Source organism: Oryx dammah, unplaced genomic scaffold (genome assembly GCF_014754425.2).
Source record: "Oryx dammah isolate SB20612 unplaced genomic scaffold, SCBI_Odam_1.1 HiC_scaffold_8, whole genome shotgun sequence".
In the NCBI taxonomy this organism is placed as follows: domain Eukaryota; kingdom Metazoa; phylum Chordata; class Mammalia; order Artiodactyla; family Bovidae; genus Oryx; species Oryx dammah.
The window spans coordinates 52,780,594-52,798,733 of record NW_024070192.1 but is presented as its reverse complement, the minus strand read 5'-3'; the positions used below and the strand labels follow the sequence as shown (position 1 = coordinate 52,798,733).

Sequence of the window (18,140 nt, the reverse complement as noted above, 5' to 3'; positions counted from 1 at the left end):
TTTTAGACTTGAAGACTAGAGATGTAGGTAGTGAGAGTAGGGTGGTTGTGGCGGCTCCACGTGCAGGGACATGTAACTTGCTGGTTCTGTGGAAAAATCACAAAGGGAGCAAAGCTGCTGTGTTTGGGGAGAACCGTGTCAGAACGCAGCCCTAAACTGGGTGTAGGCAGTGCATTTCCTGAGCTAAGGCTCCACCGCTTAATCGTGGCCCAGTCAATTTACTTCTTAGAGCCTCAGTCTCTTCATCATTCCCTCAGGATGTTAACCATGACACGGGGGTTTGTCGGGGATTAAATAAGATAATGGATGTGAAAGCCCTTTTGTCAACTTGTAAAATGCCATTTTTTTGTTTTGGAGGGTATTTTGGGAGGACCGGGTTTTTTTGTTTTTTTGGCTGTTCTTGGTCTTCGTTGCTGTGTGCAAGCTTTCTCTAGCGGTGGTGAGTGGGGGCTACTCTTTGTTGAGGCCCTCAGACTTCTCACTGTGGTGTCTTCTCTCGTTGCTCTAGGTGCACGGCCTCAGCAGTCGTGGTACACATGCTTAGTTGCCCCAAGGCCGGTGGGATTTTCTTGGACCAGGGATCAAACCCATGTGCCCTGCATTGGCAGGTGAATTCTTAAGCAGGGAAGTCCCTAAAAGGCTGTTTAAATGAAAGACTTTACTGATTCTAAATATGAACCAGAGTGCCAGACAGTGTGAGATGTTAAGCTGTTCTTAAACATTTTCTACCTGACTCTTTTACACACATGCACACACAAACCAGGTGTCATGGAAGGGACTTGAGGGCCGAATGGCAGGTCACAGACAGGCTGGGAATATGAAGGTAATGACCAGGCCAGAGGAATGAGGCCTCGGTGCTCAAACCTGAAGAGAACGGTTTGAATTTAGGCCCTCACCAGTCCACCCCACTACTCTTAGGGTAACTGCTCCCTCCAAGACCAGAGTCTTCTGACTCTTGTTCTATTAGCTACCTATCCCTGCTTTGGGCTGGAAGCTGCATGCACCGTCAGTCAACCCCTCCATTTTGGGGAGACCCACTCTTTGCTACCCCATGAACTGTAGCCCGCCAGGCCCCTCTGTCCATGGAATTCTCCAAACAAGAATACTGGAGTGGGTAGCCATTCCCTTCTCCAGGGGATCTTCCCAATCCAGAGATCAAACCCAGGTCTCCTGCACTGCAGGCGGAGTCTTTACCGTCTGAGCCCGCAGGGAAGCCTAAATCGCCCACAGTGCAGGAGACCCAGATTCCATCCCTGGGTCAGGATTCCAGCTTTGTTAGGTTCCTGACAGGGGATGGGCCTCTAGCACCTTCTCGCCTGTCTGGGCTGCTGAGTGGGTTCCAGGACCAGAGAAAGCCAGAAGGTGGATTCAGAGGCAGCTCCCAGGAAGAGGCTGCCAGCACCCCAGTCTGTGAAATCCGGTCACCGTGACGGGCCGGCCCTCCCCCACAACTGCCAGCGCCTGTGTCTCTGGCTTCCTGCGGAGCTGACAGTTAGGGCCCCTCTGGTGTGGGGCTGAGGCAGCGTGAGTGCGGTTATTTGTGCACAGCTCCCCTCACCGCCCCCCCCAACAACTGTTTCCATTCTCACAGAGCAGCTACGTCCGGGTCAGACACGCAGGACGACGGCCGGGGGATTTCCAAGGGACTTTCTGAGAACGCCAGTGAAAGTGGGGCGTTGGCTGCACGGCCCGGGCACTCTTGGTAAAACCCACTTCTTCCCTGCAGGACGTGTCAGCTCTGGCCTGGTGGGGCTCCTTCCCAAAGCCCCTTTCAGACTGAAACTGAAGAACAGAAACCACTACCTCGGAGCTCGGTCAGCTTGCTGGGCTGGGGAAGTCCATGAAAATCTCAGTTGGGATTGGAGTCAAACGGAACACTCCCTGAGCTCAAAGGCATGAGAAAATGGTTCCAGTTTGAAGAGGACCTGGGAGGGATGACGTGAGCAGCCAGGACGCACCCAGCTTCCTTCCCTGGGCCTGTGAGAGCGCAAGGGATGCGGAGGGTCTCTGGCAAGGCAGCATCTCCCCGTCTTCCCACACACTCCAGGTCACAGGTAAGACACTGACTCACTAGCAACACCAGGTGGCTAAGAGACACACAGCCCCAGTGCAGGCCCCTCAGCTCCTGAGTCAGAGCTCTGCCTGCGTGCCAGTCCTCCCGCAGCACTTCCCCACTATTTTGGTTGACTGTATACAGCTCAGACGGTCAAGAATCCGCCTGCAATGCAGACCTGGGTTCGAAAGATCCCCTGGAGAAGGGAAAGGCTACCCATTCCAGTATTCTTGCCCAGAGAATTCCGTGGACATAGGATCCTGGCAGGTTGCAGAGTTGACACAACTGAGTGACTCACACATGTTGTATATATATTTAAGAGTGGCTATAAAAGACTGAATATTTTACCTTCTATAAAACTGAAGTTACAGAATTTTCACATCACTTTATTTTCAGAATCACAAAAATCCTGAAGTAAATGAAATGTAATCACTTTCGTTCTGAACAGATGGGGAGCAAGAAACTTAGGGAAATAAAAATGAGGACCCTGGGACTTCCCTGGTGGTCCTGTGGCTACTTCATGCTCTCAATGCAGCGGGCCTGGGTTCAAACCCAGGTCAGGGAACTAGATCCCACACGTCACAACTAAGACCTGGAGAAGCTAAATAAATGACAACAGTAACAACAAAAATCGGGACACTAACAGGCTTTATTACAGAAATTTAAATAGAAGAGAATTTATGATAAATATTTAATTCTAAAACAAATAATTCACCTTGGCCAGTAGCATGAAGTGACTCAAGAACCCCTACTAGGCCAGAGACAAAGGAGAGGCCCACTTCCTGAGGAGGCCCGAACTAACCAGAGCAGGACCCAACAGTAACCTGAGGGTCTCCAGTTAGGGGGACGTAGGGAAGGTGGGTCGGGGGAGGTCAAGGGTGCCACTGGTGGGCCTGAAGTATAGGAAGAACTGAACCAAGAGAAAAAAGGTATTACACGTGGTCAAGGGCAAATACTACTTGCACAAGTATTATTTGCCCTCAGGATTTTAAGGGATATCTGCTGTGCCAGGTCTAGAGGGCAGAAGGCGGCAACCACAGACACCAGGACTACGAGGCTGAGAAGGTTGCCTAGACTCAGGACGGCAGACCTTCCGAGACCCAAGGAAGCACATTCGAAAGGCTAAAACCCTGGAGGCTCAGAGATAGATCACGAAGAGCAGAAGGGCTCTGCTGCTCTGGGAAGATACCTACTGGGCAGTGTGTTCTTATTGTACCCAGCTGAGGGAAAGAGGGAGGGAAGGCTTCTGCTGTGGGCTTAAGAACATTTCTAGGGGTTCATGTTAATTGCCAGCTGACCCAGAGTCCTGCCTATGAGCAAGGGCGCAGCCCTGGGCTGTAGGTAGGAAAACTAGCATCCTACTCCCCACTGAATTCAGTCTCTACCCGCCCCCCACAGTAGTCCAAAGAGGGTAAAAATGGCCCAAGGACACATTGGGCTGATCAGTTGACAGTCGGCTGAGTCTTAGTATCGGAGGGCGGGATGTGTTTGAAGTTCTGCCCATTTAGCTCCATGACAGAAAACAAGCAGCAGCAGAGACGAGGAGGCAAGATGCTGGCAGCCGTGCGCCTTCCTAGGTCTTTATGGCTGTGTCTCTGGACTTGTAGGCCACGCCTCGACTCTTCAGCTCCCGTACGATTCCTGCAGTGGGAAGAGAAACAGCTCTGTGAGGGGAGAAGAGTCAGAAGACAAGAAGGGTCCCCTGGCTCCCACGTGGTGAGGGGAGGGGGTGGTATGCTCTAGGCAAACTGGAATTTCTGGACTGCTCATCAGAACTGCGTGGCTGGAGTGTCACCCCCTTGAGGACCCAGGCACGTGCTTGTCAATGACTTAGTAAGAACAGGAAGACAACAGCAGGAGACACACTGTAGCTGTCAAAAGCAAGGGTTCTGGAGCCAGGATGCCTGGGTGGAAATTCTGGCTCCTTACTAACTGTGTGACCTTGGACAAGTTATTTAACCTCTCTGAAGCTCTGGTTCCCTCACAGAGTCGTCCTGAGCACCGGCATTAATTTACATGAGAAACTTTCATAGAGCCTGGCACAATAAACGAACAAGGGCTGTTACTATAATTATTATTACCTTGGGGCAGGCGACCAGTGACGGACACTGCATACACGCCTGGCTTAAAGTTACCTGAAACAGAAGAAAAGAGACTGCGGTTAAGAGTGAGTTACGACAAAAGACCACACACAACCTTAAGCTAAAAATGAAAGAAATGCTGCAACTCTAAGAGAAGAGCAATTGCTTCTTTTGGCTACAAGTTTTAAGTGACAGGGCACAGGACACTTTTCATGGCTTCCCTCTGACCTCATCTTTCTCACTCTGGGGCCACTTACCCGTTGACTGAAGACTCCACCCACCCAGCCCAGACAATACATCTAGGCCAGGATAAAGACAAAGGGAGACACTTACTGACTCGCTGCCACTTGGAGACCCAGCTGTCCTCTGGACTCATCATCGCGATGATTCTAGGAAAGGGAAAGAAACAGAGTCAGCCTGAGCCACCTCCACTGGAGAAAGCGAGATTGAGGGCACTGCCCAGCCTACCCCGGGCCCCACGCCCACCTACACCCTGTTCCCAGCTAGCACAGCAGTTCTGGGAGATGAAACCTCAGAAAAGACAAGAACTGAGCTTCTACTAGGAGGCAAGGAAAGCTCTGCACAGAGTTCTAGTGCTCGGAAGGGACTGACTCAGAGCTAGTACTGAGAGTCCTTGGGCTTAAGTCCCTGGCCCCACTCGCCCTCCAAAGACTGATGCCCCAGGGAGTGGGACAGCTTTCGAGGTAGATGGCTGATTACAACCAGCACGACCACTGAAGGCTGGAGCCCAGGGCAAAGGGGAGGTTGAGTCTAAACAGTGGGTCCCCTTAGTAGAAACAAGTTAGATTTAATCAAGCTCTGCCTCTAATGAGCTGTCCAGCCTGACTCGCATATGAAGAGCTCCCTCAGAACTTAAGATGAAATTAAAAGGGTGAGCTAATACATGAAAGAGCCCTAGCACAGAGTAGATGCTAAACAAACATTAGCTCTCCTTACTATCCTAATCATTCCTCCCAGGGTAGCTGTAAACCCGGAGCACAGGCCACAGAAAGGGCCAGAAGCCTGCTACTGAGCATGACAGGTAAGCTTCAGGTGCTTTCAGAAGCTACAGAAGTCATTTCTGTCACCCCCGCCCCATTCAATCAGATATTTACTGACCACCTCCTGTGACAGACCTGCACTCATGTTTGTTGACTGCCTCCTCAGTATCCACTCCTCCTCCTCTTGCTAACAATCTTGGATTCTTACTTAGGAAGCCTCCCGCCCCATCCAAATCCTATATTCACAGTCATATGCTTCGAGTGGAACTGACGAGTAGGGTAAGGCCCACTCTGGCCTGGCAGACCAATCTGGGGTAGGCATGTACACAAGCTGTTCTCATGACCAAATGTGTATTTTCCTCTGTCCTTCTGTCCTTCAAAATCTATCCTTCCAGCCTCACAGTGCCTGTTAATCTAATCTGATGATTTAATCTAATCAGAATCCCCACCACTCTTCAAACATACCCTGCTTTACCCACTCCATTCTTTTGTTCAAATCAATCCCTTTGTTTACAATGTTTTTTATTCCTTTTTCTCATCTTGGCCTCCTCAAAAATCCTATACTTCTTTCCTTTATTAAGAGCCTGATTCATATGCTATCTCCTCCACTTCTGGCTGACTTCATCAAGCCCTCCTCTAATCTTCTTTAGCCTTGGATATACTTACTCTTCAAATCTTAATATGCACCAAAATACACAAATAACTCCTATAACTCAATAACAAAAGACCAAAACCCTGATACAAAAATGGGCAAAAAACGTGAAGAGACATTTTACCAAAGAAGATATACAAATGGTCAATAAAGATATGAAAAGATGCTCAACCTCACCAATCATTAAGGAAATGCAAATCAAAGCCACAATAAGATAACCACATCACACCCAACAGGATACTGATTGCCAAAAACAAAACAAAAAACAAAGCAACAAGTGCTAACAAAGATGTGGAGAAACTGGAACCCTTGTACTCTGCTGGTGGCGATGTAAAACCGTGCTGTTACAGAAAACAGCAGGGCAGCTTCTCAAAATGTTAAACATGGAATAATCCAGCAATTCTACTTCTGGCTATAGATCCCCAAAGAAGTGGAAGGAAGCAGGGACTCAAACAGGTATTTGTAAACCCATATTCATGGCAGCATTATTCCTAACAGCCAAAAGGTAGAAGCAATCTAGGTGTCCATCAATAGATGCACAGATAATTAAAATTTGGTATATACATAAAAAGGGATAGCATTACACTTAAAAAGGAAATTCTGACACATGCTACGGCATGGATAAACCTTGAAGACATCATGCTATGTAAAACAAGCGAATCACAAAAGGACAAATGTTGTATGATTCCACTTACATGAGGTACCTAGAGTAATCAAATTCACAGGAAAGTTAAATGGTGGTTGCCAGGGGCTGGGAGGAGGAGAAATGAGAAGATGTGCTAGCAAACGAACGAAAGAGCTGCAGTATCTGAGCGTGTACATACATGTCTACACACGTACAAAGTAAAGGTTCCATGAAACAACTTTTCTGCCCAATCCTTTACTCTCCCTTAAAGGAAAACAAAAAAGAATGAAGTGGGCCCACCTTGAAGTAGTTTTAGCAAGCACTGGTTTGGGCCCAGTTCATGTATAAACCAGCCTAGAAACTTAACAGTACCTCCTTAACCCCCAAACAATACTGCCTCTTGGCTCCTCCCTTGGGGAAAGAAAACTAAGACCCATCCAAGTTTAAGTTTCTCCCATTCCCCTGCCCCCACTGGATAATCTCACTAAGTGAAAACTTTTCTCATAGATCCTCTTAGACATATCTAGTATCAGCTTTGGGGCTGAAATTTACCCTTCAAAAAAGATCCTCCTGCATTTAATAAACATGTATTAAGGCCCTATGCCAGGTTGACGGTGCATAAGACCAATACAATCCCTACCAGATATTCCCTAATAGTCTAGTGAAGAACTGTCCAGTGGAAATATAATGAAAAGCACACAATTTGTTTTTAAAGTTTCTATAGCCATGTTAAAGGAGTAACGACAAAAAGTAAATTAACTTCAGTAATGCTGCTGCTGCTGCTAAGTCACTTCAGTTGTGTCCAACTCTGTGTGACCCCATAGACGGCATCCCACTAGGCTCCCCCGTCCCTGGAATTCTCCATGCATTTCCTTCTCCAATGCATGAAAGTGAAAAGTGAAAGTGAAGTCGCTCAGTCGTGTCCGACCCTCAGCGACCCCATGGACTGCAGCCTTCCAGGCTCCTCCGTCCATGGGATTTTCCAGGCAAGAGTACTGGAGAGGGGTGCCATTGACTTCAGTAATATAGTTCCTTTAACCCAGTATGTTCAAATGTACTGGACAGCACAGCACTAGTATGTCTCAAAATAACTGAGACCAACTCATATTGAGAGTCTCAACAGTCTGTCCAATTTACTTTGTGGGGTGGGGGTAATATAAAGAATGAGTGTAGCAATCCAAGGGGCTTACCCATCAAAAGAAGAGCTGGTGCAGTCATATACCATCTCTCGGTTACCCTTCATCTGAAGGTATGCATCACAATTGTCACAGCCATCATATTCAAACTGGTCTATAGTCTTGGGAGAGGAAAAAAAAAAGGAGAAAGCTGAGCCAAAAGAAAAAACACTTTTCCATACTTCTGCCTGCTGAAGCACAAAACTCCCTATGTCGGCCGTCTCATCATGCTCCCCACCCACCATTCTTACAGCCCCGTGCCTAAGTTCCACTCTCACACCCCTTTTCTTGTTATAGTTATGCCTCTGCTGAAAGGTGAAGTTGCAAAGGCATGTAAGAGGCCCCTGCCCACAGCTGCACAACCTAGCAGTGTCCCTGCTGAAGTAAACGATGGCCTCCTGCTCCTTCCCACACTCTGCCACCCACCCAGATCCTGGATCCGACTTTCTTTTTCACTGTTCCCCCACATCTATTCCGGCCTCTTTCCCCCAGCTTGGTCTCCCGTCAGCCCGTACAACCAGGTCCCCGACAGACACCTTGACCAGCGAACACAGCAGACACGCCCGCAGATGCCGCAGATCCTTCGGCACCGTCTCCAGAGCCATCCTCTCGCAACGAAGATCAGCGAAGGAATGAGCCACAATAACCTCCCTGCGGATAAATAGTAAAAATTACCCAGAATGCCTGCACTTCCTCTGCCTCAGACTTCCCCTTCCGGCGCGGCGGCCCCGCCCCGCCCCCCGCCTTTGATATGGTTTCTCCCGCCAGGAGGCGGGGCCGGCCGAGAGGCACCTGGGCCGGCGCGGGGGCGAGACTGCGCAGCCATCTAGCGTGTGGGCGGGGCCCGAGGGGCGGTGCGGTGCGGTGCGGTTGGCGCCTGCGCGGGAGCAAGCCGCGGTCTGGAAGTTCTGACCTGGAACTCTGGTTCCCTGGAGCGTCCTGGCTGACAGCAGAGGGTTTTTTTGTCTTCCTGTCTTAAGAGTGGAGGGCCAGAGAGTCCACTGTCTCCCTCTGGATTATCTCATCGGAGATGAGAAATCCAGGGACCGCCCCCCTCCTTCCTACCAGCGAGAGCGTGATTGGGTTTCCTACCGGCGAGTGATTGGGTTTTCTAAAGGCCAGAGCGTGATTGGGTTTCGTACCTGCGAGTGATCGAGTTTCCTAACAGCAAGTGATCAGGTTTCCTGCCAGCGAGTGATTGGGTTTCCCTTTGCGTCCACAGGAATGCTGGTTTGTGAGCCGACTTCCGAAAAAAAAAATGCGTATTTAGTTATTTCTAAGAACTCTTTATGTAAGTTTCCTCGTTCCAACTGATAATTTACGCTTCCAGTTCTTCTACTTCAGATCGTGTCCTTTTTATTTTGGACCCTATAGGAAGATTTACAAATGCCTTGCTGTCTGGTTCAAAACTGGCACCAGACAATCCCCACCTCTACCAAACCTTTCCCGAAGAAGCACGCTTTTTGTGAGAAGAGGATAAGCCCCTGCAGGCTCTATGGAATTCTCCATACCCACGTAGCACCAGCTCCCTTGAGCTTCGCGGTAGTCCCACGAGTAGGCAGAGGACGTTCGTCTGTGTTTATCTAGACTGGAACTGTGGGATATAGATGGTTTCAGGCCCCGCTGTTGTATCTTCCCAACCAGGCCTCCTGAATTGAAACGGAGCTTCAAGGCCGGTCTGTGCTTGGGGCCCGTCCCGTGTTGTGTTCAGATGGGCGCTGGGACTGGGGTTAGGATGTTCTTTATCACTGCATACTCTCTAGTTTGAAACACACTTCACCCTGTTTGTCCCAGGGGAGCTCTCCAACAACTCTGTGAAGTGGGCCCATTTCATGGGTGGAAAAATGAGGGTCACAAAGAAAGTCCGTGAAGCATTATAGAGTGTGAAGTAAACATACAGTAATAGTACAAATGACACACTGAACCACAAGGAGAATCCAGTCACACTTTCTCTCTCCCTGATCTCTAAATAATGCTTTTAGAGGCTTACCAGCCAATTCTTGTTGCCGAGCCCACCACGCTACTCTGTCCTTTCATAAATTAGAGTCTAGCCTCTGATATTAGGAATATTTTTGCCCATGTAGAAGATGAAGTTGTTACCCCGAGTGACAGTCACGACAGAAGAAAACCATGAGACCAGATCAAGTTTATGGATAAATATATTAGCAAATAAATACATTTCTCATCATAGTGCCTGATTCAAGCGTCTTTCTGCCTGTTCAGATATAAATACCCACCCCCGTGGGTGCCTAGGTGCTAGTTCCCCACTGACTCTGAGGGAAGAGGATCCCCAGGTGGGTGCTGTGCCCACTCTGTTCCCGCATTCACATTCCAAATGGGATAACGCCTGAGGGGGCCAGCGATGGTCCAGCTGCCCTAGGGCGAACGTCACCCCGAGGAGGCCCCACAGCTCTTGCCCACTTGGGACCAGCTGCCCCAGGCCAGACTTCCTTCTCTGACCCGACTCCGCACTGTGTGTATCTGACCTGCGTGGCTTATACTGGGAAGCTGGGCCCCTGGGCCATCTAATCTCAAGGGCCCCAAACTGCTTCTCCTTTGTTCTCCCGTTCCCTCTCCCTGCTCCGAGAGGAAGCGCCCAGAGAAAAATTCCTTGTTCAGCTCTAATTCAGCCTTTTCTACCTTCCTCCCTTCCTCCCTCTTCCTAAATAAAGTCCAGCAGAAATCCTCTTCTTCCACGTCCTTTGGGATTTTTCAGCTAAGCGATCTCCAAGGAAGAGTGAGCCCCTTCCCACCACCCCCACTAGTCTCCCCCAGAGGGACTGGGGCTGCTGGAATGACAAGGGAGCCTGAAGATCAGAGGCTTCAACCCAGGTTCTTCAGGGCGCTGCAGCACCTCAGGGATTGCACACCCTGGCTTCTCCTCTGAATACAGAGGAGCTGACAAGTATGGACAAGGAGGGAAAACTCCTTCTTGTGCACCAGGGCAGGCCCTGCCTGGTGAAGCTGCAAAGCCCATCATCTTTTTGCAAAGAAGGAAAACGATAAGAACCAGGGTTGCCGTTGCAGCAGCCTTACTGAGGGGAAGCCAAAGCTGGTGTGCAAGACTGTCTTCAGGAAGGAGGTGAGCAGGGTTCATTCATTCAGCTGAACCCATTTGCTGGTATGAACATGAGGCCTGGGATGAAGTGCTCAGGCTGGGGAAGGAGCACCACCTTTATCACACCTGTCTACCCATGCCTAGCTTCCTGCTCTCAGAAAAGCGCAACCTGCAAGGAAGCCCACCCACACCAGTGGTAGCTGGTTGCCTGGCTGGACACAGATGGTTCTGCCAAGAAGGTCTGGAGCTGGGAGCAGGAGAGGACACCTGCCACCCACCATCACCACCCTCTGCCAGTGGCTCCAGGAATATGGCCCCAAAAGGGGGGGGGGGCTGTTTTCTGAAGTCCTTTCTTTTCTGAGGAGCAGGACTCTGTGCCAGGTAGGGCACCAAGTCATCCAGCAAGCTCTCTTGGTTGGAGCCAGGACTGAACATCTCACACGGCCTGTTCACACAGCTCCTCCAGCTCCTCTTCTGTGCCTGCATTTAGAGAGAGGAGGAGAGAGGTCACTGAGGGTCAGGCCAGCCTCTTGCTTGTTCTACCTGTAAGAGAGAGGCAAGAGCAGGGAACAGGTCCAGAAGGGGTGATTAGATTGAAAGCTGAGAGGGACTCCCGTTGGGACACAGGGGAGAGAAAAACAAATCCAGAATAAGATACATATATAGCAACCAGTATGTTACCAACACTTACTATTCATTCATTCATCTAATGAATATGTATTAATCACTAGTGGATCTGGCCTGCAACCTTGTGCCAAATAGAAGACAAAAAGACTAAGCAGGGCCCTGGCAACCTTGTAGGAGAGGTGTGCATTTAGTAAGCTGCAATTATGCCAGTGGGGCCAGACTGGGCTTATAAGAGATGAATCAAGGGAGGAGAGAGACCATGTCAAGTGGAGCATCAGGAAGGGCTTCCTGAAAGTGGAGATACATGAGCTGGTCCTGCAGGAGTAGGGAAGAATTCCATCTATGGGAATAGGAAGGCAGCAGAATATTCTGGGCTGCAGAAACTGCAGGAAGTGTTTACCTAGTTTGGCTAAAGCTTGGAGCAGGGGAAGGAAGGGTGAAGAGTGGAAAATAAGGTTGGGAAGGCAGATGGGGGCTAGGTGGTACTAGAGCCTTGAAGGTCAAACCAGGTTGGATTTTTCTTTACCCTGAGCAAAACAGAGCACTTGAAGATTTCTGGACAGTTTATTTGAGGAGGACGCTGGTCGCAGAAGGGAGGGGAGATGAGCAGGGTCACTGTACTGCATGGCTCGACAGGACAGAACACTGATGCTCCGTGGCTGTTCTCCATGGCCCTGTGAGAGGGAAGGAAGGACCCAGGAGGTTCCCACCTCCATCTTTAGGCTGCACCTAAGACATGGGCAGGGACCAGCAGTACTGGAAAAGAATATGGTAAAGCTGGCAGAGACATTGGATCTGAAGGGCAGGGGAAAGAGAGGCCCTGAAACCAGTTATGAGTTTGGGAAAGAGAGGAGGTGGTGGGTCTGGCGGTGGCAGCAACGAAAGTCTACGTGTGACAGGATCCACATTGAAGCCATCGAACACATGGTCAAAGTCTACGTCACATGGCCCTATGGGAACAACTCTTTTCTATATGATAACAGTTTGCATGCCCATCTCTCCACAGACCTGGGTCTCCTGGTCGACAAGTCCCACGTCCTGAGAGTCTGGATCTAGCTCACAGCACACGTATAATGCAGAAGGAAAAATGGGGGGAAGAAATGAAAGAACGGATGACAGCAGCTCCCGGGTCCTGCCTGTGGAATTCCTAGGCCCTGAGGTCTTACAGTTCAGGACTTTCGGGGCCCCTTTAGGGGCGGAGGCATCCTCCTAGCAATGGCAAAGAATACTGTCATCCACACAATAGGAAATGATGGAGAAGAACTGGAGTCGGGGACCAGGAAGAGGGAGGGGAGGGCTTGAGCAAATAAACACCAAGTTAAAGTTGAGGATCTACATTCTCACCATTGGCTACAGTACCGTAACAGGGATGCATGGAGTCCCCGAGAGAATAATGTTGGTCTTATCAACAAAGGTACACAGAAGGGAAGCCCTAGTTCCTTTAGTTCCTTTAACCCAGGGGAAAGGAAAAAAATCACAGGACTGTTGAGAACCACCTGTGATCTCTCTCCACTTTCCCCCCCCCAATCATTCACATAACTCTGCTCATATAGCCCAGAAATATGGGTGGTGGGGGGGTGTGTGTTAGTCACTCAGTCGTGTCTGACTCTTTGCAACCCCATGGACTAGCCCACCAGCCTCCTCTGTCTATGGAATTCTCCAGGCAAGAGTACTGGAGTGGGTTGTCCTTCCCTTCTCCAGGGGATCTTCCCAACCCAGGGATCGTATCCAGGCCTCCCATAATGCAGGCAGATTCTTTACCATCTGAGCCACCAGGGAAGCCCAGAAATATGGTTATCTCTAGTTATGTCTCCTATAAGATCTCATATGGCCTGGAATTATGTTTTTCAGTAACTATTTGTCCAGACTCTTCTTGGCTTCCTTTGTATTTACAACTAATACTGAGCTGTATGCATTGCTATAGCTGTACCAATTTTTAAAATATTGAAACACTTGTGTTTGGATTTCCCTCGTGGACTAGTGGTTTAGAACACGGGTTCGGTCCCTGGTCTGGGAATATCCCACATGCCACGGGGCAGCTAAACCGGTGCTCCACAATGAGAGCAGCTTGCACGGCAATGAAGAGCAGCCCCTGCTTGCAGCAAGTCGAGAGAGCCCACATGCAGCAACGGAGTCCCAGGGCAGCCAAAATAGATAAATTATTAAAACAAACGAGCAAAAAGAAACACTTGTGTTTGAGTTGCTGCCGCAAACCACCCCAAGGGCTTTCTGGTGTCTCAGCCACACTCGGACCTCACCTAGACCTCCCTACAATCTGGCAACTGAAGGATTAACACCTGGCAGAGCCAGACCATTCAAGCCAGCATCCCACCCGATGCCAGTATTTGTCCAATATCTGAAACGTCACCCCATGGGGCCCTTCTCAGCTTCCATCAGCCCCTTGGATAACTCCATATCCAACTCTAGTCTCCTCTCCCCACCAGACCCACTTCCCCTGAGAACTCACCAGGCTGGGCTGGTAGCACCTGGCAGTGTGGATAAGGGCATGGCCTGCCCTCCAGGGTGCCAGAACTCCATGCGGAAGGCCCCTCCCCAGATGGGTGCGGTCCAAGGGGCTGGCGTGGAGTCAGACACAACCACACTGGCTCGGAACTCGGGTATGTAGGGCCTGGGGCTTCTGGTAGCAGCCTCCTCTCCAGGCCTGGATGTCCGAAGATCAGTGGGTGGGCCTCTGGGGACCAAGGGTGTGCCAGGCTTGGGCCATAATGGGGAAAAATCTGGCAAGTTGGGTGGGCAGTCAAGTCCTGGGATCGAGGGGCTGGGGTGGGCTCCAGGGGTCCCCCTCGCCGTCTCCTCTGTGGGTGTCGGACAGAGAGGCTGGATTTCTGCAAGTGGAAGAGGCTGCTGGCTGCCGGGCTGGGGCTGGAGGGGTCGGGTGGCCCGGGGGCTGGCTCCGTGAGGGCCCGGGGCCGCTGTGGGGCAGGGGGCTGCCCTGAAAGGGCTGCTGGGCTGCACCTGGTCGCGTGCAGATCGGCGGAAGGCAGCTCTGGCTGGAGCTGTGTCCGAGGAGCGGCAGGCCTGGGTGGGGGGACTCCAGTTTCGGGGTCAGCCTTCCTGCCGTGCCACTGGAAGCGTCTTCTGTAGTGGTGGTGCCGGTGGCGGTGGTAGTGGACGTGGCTGGAAACCTGCGTTTCCCCTGCGGGCACCACTGAGTCCAGAGACCGCGGCCGGGAGGCCATGCCAGGCTGAGCCGCCTTCCCCGGGGGCTCCCCTTCGGGGCTGCAGTAGACCAGGGGGTCGAAGTCACTGCTCAGGGAGCTGCGAAAGGTGGAGCTGCTGCCGTGGATGCCCTGCAGGCTGACGTCCGTGCAGTTGACCACTGAGTCGCTCGAAGAGCCGTGACAGGGCCCCGAACTGGAGTCGCTGGCTGGCCCATCCGCCAGGTAGCCGCTGCGTTCTGTGCGGTAGCTCTCTCCAGACCCGCTGCTGTCGTGGGGCCTGGTCCGGCGAGGGGGCGCGGGGCAGGTGGCAGGGTGCTGGGAGGTGCAGCGGAGGTGGCCCAGTCCCCAGCCCGGCGCGTAGGGGCGCGGGGCCACTGCCAAGCGCTGGGGCTCGCCCGGAGCCCGGGGGTGTACGGTTCTGGGTTGGCGGTGGTACCGAGCGCCCACGACTGGCTCCTGGGAGGGGAGGAAGGGGCCGGGCTGGCTGGGCCGAGCCACCGCGCCCCGGGAAGGGCCCAACAGGTAGGCTGCGGGCAAGTGGTAGTGCGCGTGGCCGGGGTGCTGGCGAATGAGGTGGAGCCTCCGGCCCGGTTCCTGGTAGGCTCGAGGGGGTCCCAGGGACTGCGAAAGCGAATCTCCCTCTGGAAGAAAGAACCAAGAGCATAAGTGTTTGACTCCACCGGCTGGAGGAGGGTGCGTTCAGGCAAGTGGGGCTATTGCACATCTTCGGCTTGCAGTCGCCCACAAGCTCCGCCAGGGTCTGCAGCACCCAGGATGCTCCTAACCTGCCTGCGCCCCGGACGCCCTTGCCCCTTCCCATCAGCTGTGCCCTGGGGGATTCCGCTGAGCATGGCTCCTCCCATCAGTGGTCCTTTCGGGACTTTCACCCAGGGCTACCGCAAGCCCACATTGCACTTTTGGGTGAATTAGAAAAAGGCTCTCTTTCCTCCAGATACTTCCCTTTCATCTTTTAGAATATGGTCATAATATCCTGGTTTTGTTAGAATAGGATACTTTATTGCCCGAGAAGTGGAGTAGTAAATATACCCACCGGCCTGATTTAGAATCAACAAAGCTGTCATGAAAATACACAGAAAAGCCCAGCTCAGGGGAGGTACCCTCAACCAGTGCACAACTTCTATTTTTTAAAATTTTATTAACTGCTGTTGTTCTTTTGGCTGCACTGCATCTTCATTGCAGTGCTTCGGTTTATGTTTCTTAGTTGCCCTGAAGTGTGTAGGACCGTAGTTCCCTGACCAGGGATCAAACCCACATCCCCTGCATTACAAGGTAGATTTTTAACTACTGGACCACGATGGAAGTCCCAAGGGCACAGCTTAGAGAATGACTAAGGCAGTCCTGCCTTCTGCTCCACTTCAAGGCAAAACATTTGCCCAGAGGGAAGCCCCTTCTCTACCCATCTGCCTGCACACAGGGAAGCCCTTGGCCCACCTCCTACCTACGATGTTGAACATGCAGAGGGGGCAAGTGCGATGCTGATGCAGCCAGGGGTCCACACAGGTACGATGGAACTCATGGAGGCAGGAAATGACCCGGAGCTCCTGGAGAAAACAAAGGGTCAAAGCCAAAGTTGACGGCAGCTACAGCAGTGGCTAGGAAGCAGGGCACCCCTGACTCCCTCGGCCCTCCCCTTTTTAAAATTCATTTGTTTATTTTGGGCTGCACTAGGTCTTCGTTGCTGCTTTTGGGCTTTCTCTAGTCGTGGTGAGCAGGGGCTACTCCCCTGTGGCGGTGCACGGGCTTCTTGCAGTGGCTTCTCTTGTTGCAGAGCATGGGCCCTTAGGGCACACAAGCTTTAGAAGCTGTGGAGTGGGCTTAGTTGAACCGATAGCATGTGGAATCTTCCCAGACTAGGGACTGAACCCATGTCCCCTGCATTGGCAGGAGGTTTCTTAACCACTGGACCACCAGAGAAGTTCTTGGCCTCTCCTTTATTGCTAACACCTGCTTTCAAAGACCTCCTAGCACAACAGAAAAAGTATGGGCTTTGGTATCAAGAGAATCTAGACTTTTGCCACTGCATATGATCTTGGGCAAGTTTCTGAACAGTTTTCTGCTGTAAAATGAGGCTAAAAAACTAATCCACCCCCACCCCTCACTGTCAAGAGGGTGACAGCTGCCTCTAGAGCACCCACTGCAGAGCTTGGCATGTGGTACACACTCAACAAACAGAAGTTCTCTTTCCCTGGAAAACCAGGAAAATGACTAAACCTCAGGGTTGTCCATGAAGGATACACAGGACACAGATGCAGACCGGACGCCCACACCAACTTCACCCACCTCCCTCTCCAGCCTGGCCTCACCTGGCCCTCGGAGAACTCCTCCAGGCAGATGGCACACACCGGGGCGGAGCTGCAGCTGCTCCCAGAGTCTGGCCACTCATTCCGGGCGCCCCGGCAGCCAGCCCGGTAACTCCTGGTGGCCAGCTGGCTGATGGCCCAGGCTGTTCGCTGCTGAAGGGGGTCCTGGGGAGAACGGTGGGCCAGGATGGGGCCAAGCCTCCTCCCCCCGCACCCCTGGACCCTGGCCTGTGCTCAGGTCCCCGTCACGCAGTTAGATCACACGACCACCAGACCACCTGGGGAGTTTGTACCCTCGGATCCTTCCACGACCCTGTAAGCATTTCATCCCGTCCCCATGCATGCTATTACCTTTCCTCCCCTTGATGACCCAGGAGAGGAGCTTTTCTCCCAACTGCCCCGCCTTGACATGGCATCTTGAATATCTAATAGGCATATCCAACTTCACAAACCCCACACTCCTAATCCCATGAATCACCTCAACCACACACTTGTCTTTCCCCGGTCCTCCTCCCCTCAGTAAATGGCAATCCTGTTCTTTTAATCACTCAGGCCAAAAATATCAGTGTCATTCTTAACTATTCTTAACTGATCCCTCCATGATCAATCCATTAGAAGACCTGTTGGCCCTGAGGTTCTATAGAAGTGATGGTTCCAGGAGTTAACCTTTTCTCCTAATAATATTTTGCCCATTTAGAACTTTACTGTTAGAGTGGAAGAAAATCCCTATGGAGGAAGATCCATTCATATCGTGGAGTAAGGATGCTTTGGGCATGAGTAATAGCTGGTGGTAAGGCTGTGATGGTTTTGATCACTTAAGGAATGCTAACGGGGATCTGGATTAATTGGAATGCTGCCATCTGATGGGCACTTGGGATCTTGTGTTTTTGAAGAGTAACTGTGGGTGTGGTGGACCCGTTTTATGGAAATCTATAGAAGGGAAGGCTATGTTGTACAATGTTATGATCCATTAGGGTGGGTGGAGTCTTCCTAATACTGGCACCAAATACACTGAGTTAATCTTTTTATCAAATAGATTCATTAACTACAGTAAGAGTCTCCAATTCTTGAATGGGTTATCAGTTCAGTTCAGTTCAGTCGCTCAGTCGTGTCCGACTCTTTGCAGCCCCATGAATAGCAGCACGCTAGGCCTCCCTGTCCATCACCAACTCCCAGAGTTTACCCAAACTCATGTCCATTGAGTCAGTGATGCCATCCAGCCATCTCATCCTCTGTCGTCCCCTTCTGCTCCTGCCCCCAACCCCTCCCAGCATCAGGGTCTTTTCCAATGAGTCAACTCTGCATGAGGTGGCCAAAGTATTGCTGTTTCAGCTTCAGTACCAGTCCTTCCAGTGAACACCCAGG

At 51.3% G+C, this 18,140-nt stretch overlaps 2 protein-coding genes across 3 annotated transcripts in view; both read right to left on the bottom strand.

Annotated features, from left to right (window-relative positions):
• Window positions 1-2,686: 2,686 nt before the first annotated feature.
• SUPT4H1 (SPT4 homolog, DSIF elongation factor subunit) lies at window positions 2,687-12,670 on the bottom strand. Of its 2 annotated transcripts, XM_040244226.1 has the most exons (6): window positions 8,501-12,670; window positions 8,124-8,238; window positions 7,603-7,709; window positions 4,468-4,523; window positions 4,135-4,188; window positions 2,687-3,694 (listed from the first exon to the last, which is right to left on the bottom strand). In XM_040244226.1, exons 2-6 carry the CDS (start codon window positions 8,190-8,192, stop codon window positions 3,627-3,629), a joined length of 354 nt encoding a protein of 117 aa, XP_040100160.1. In that variant the 5' UTR covers window positions 8,193-8,238; window positions 8,501-12,670; the 3' UTR covers window positions 2,687-3,626. The 2 variants fall into 2 exon arrangements, with proteins under 2 accessions (XP_040100160.1, XP_040100159.1); XM_040244225.1 differs by lacking the exon at window positions 8,501-12,670 and having other exon boundaries at window positions 8,124-8,292.
• Window positions 9,729-18,140, bottom strand: part of RNF43 (ring finger protein 43) — a 68,875-nt gene continuing 60,463 nt past the window's right edge. The window contains exons 6-9 of the mRNA XM_040244227.1: window positions 16,779-16,940; window positions 15,914-16,016; window positions 13,740-15,095; window positions 9,729-11,125 (exon numbers count right to left, since the gene is read on the bottom strand). Coding sequence (XP_040100161.1) covers window positions 11,082-11,125; window positions 13,740-15,095; window positions 15,914-16,016; window positions 16,779-16,940 — 1,665 coding nt within the window. The 3' untranslated portion in view covers window positions 9,729-11,081. The remainder of the gene's footprint in view (window positions 11,126-13,739; window positions 15,096-15,913; window positions 16,017-16,778; window positions 16,941-18,140) is intronic.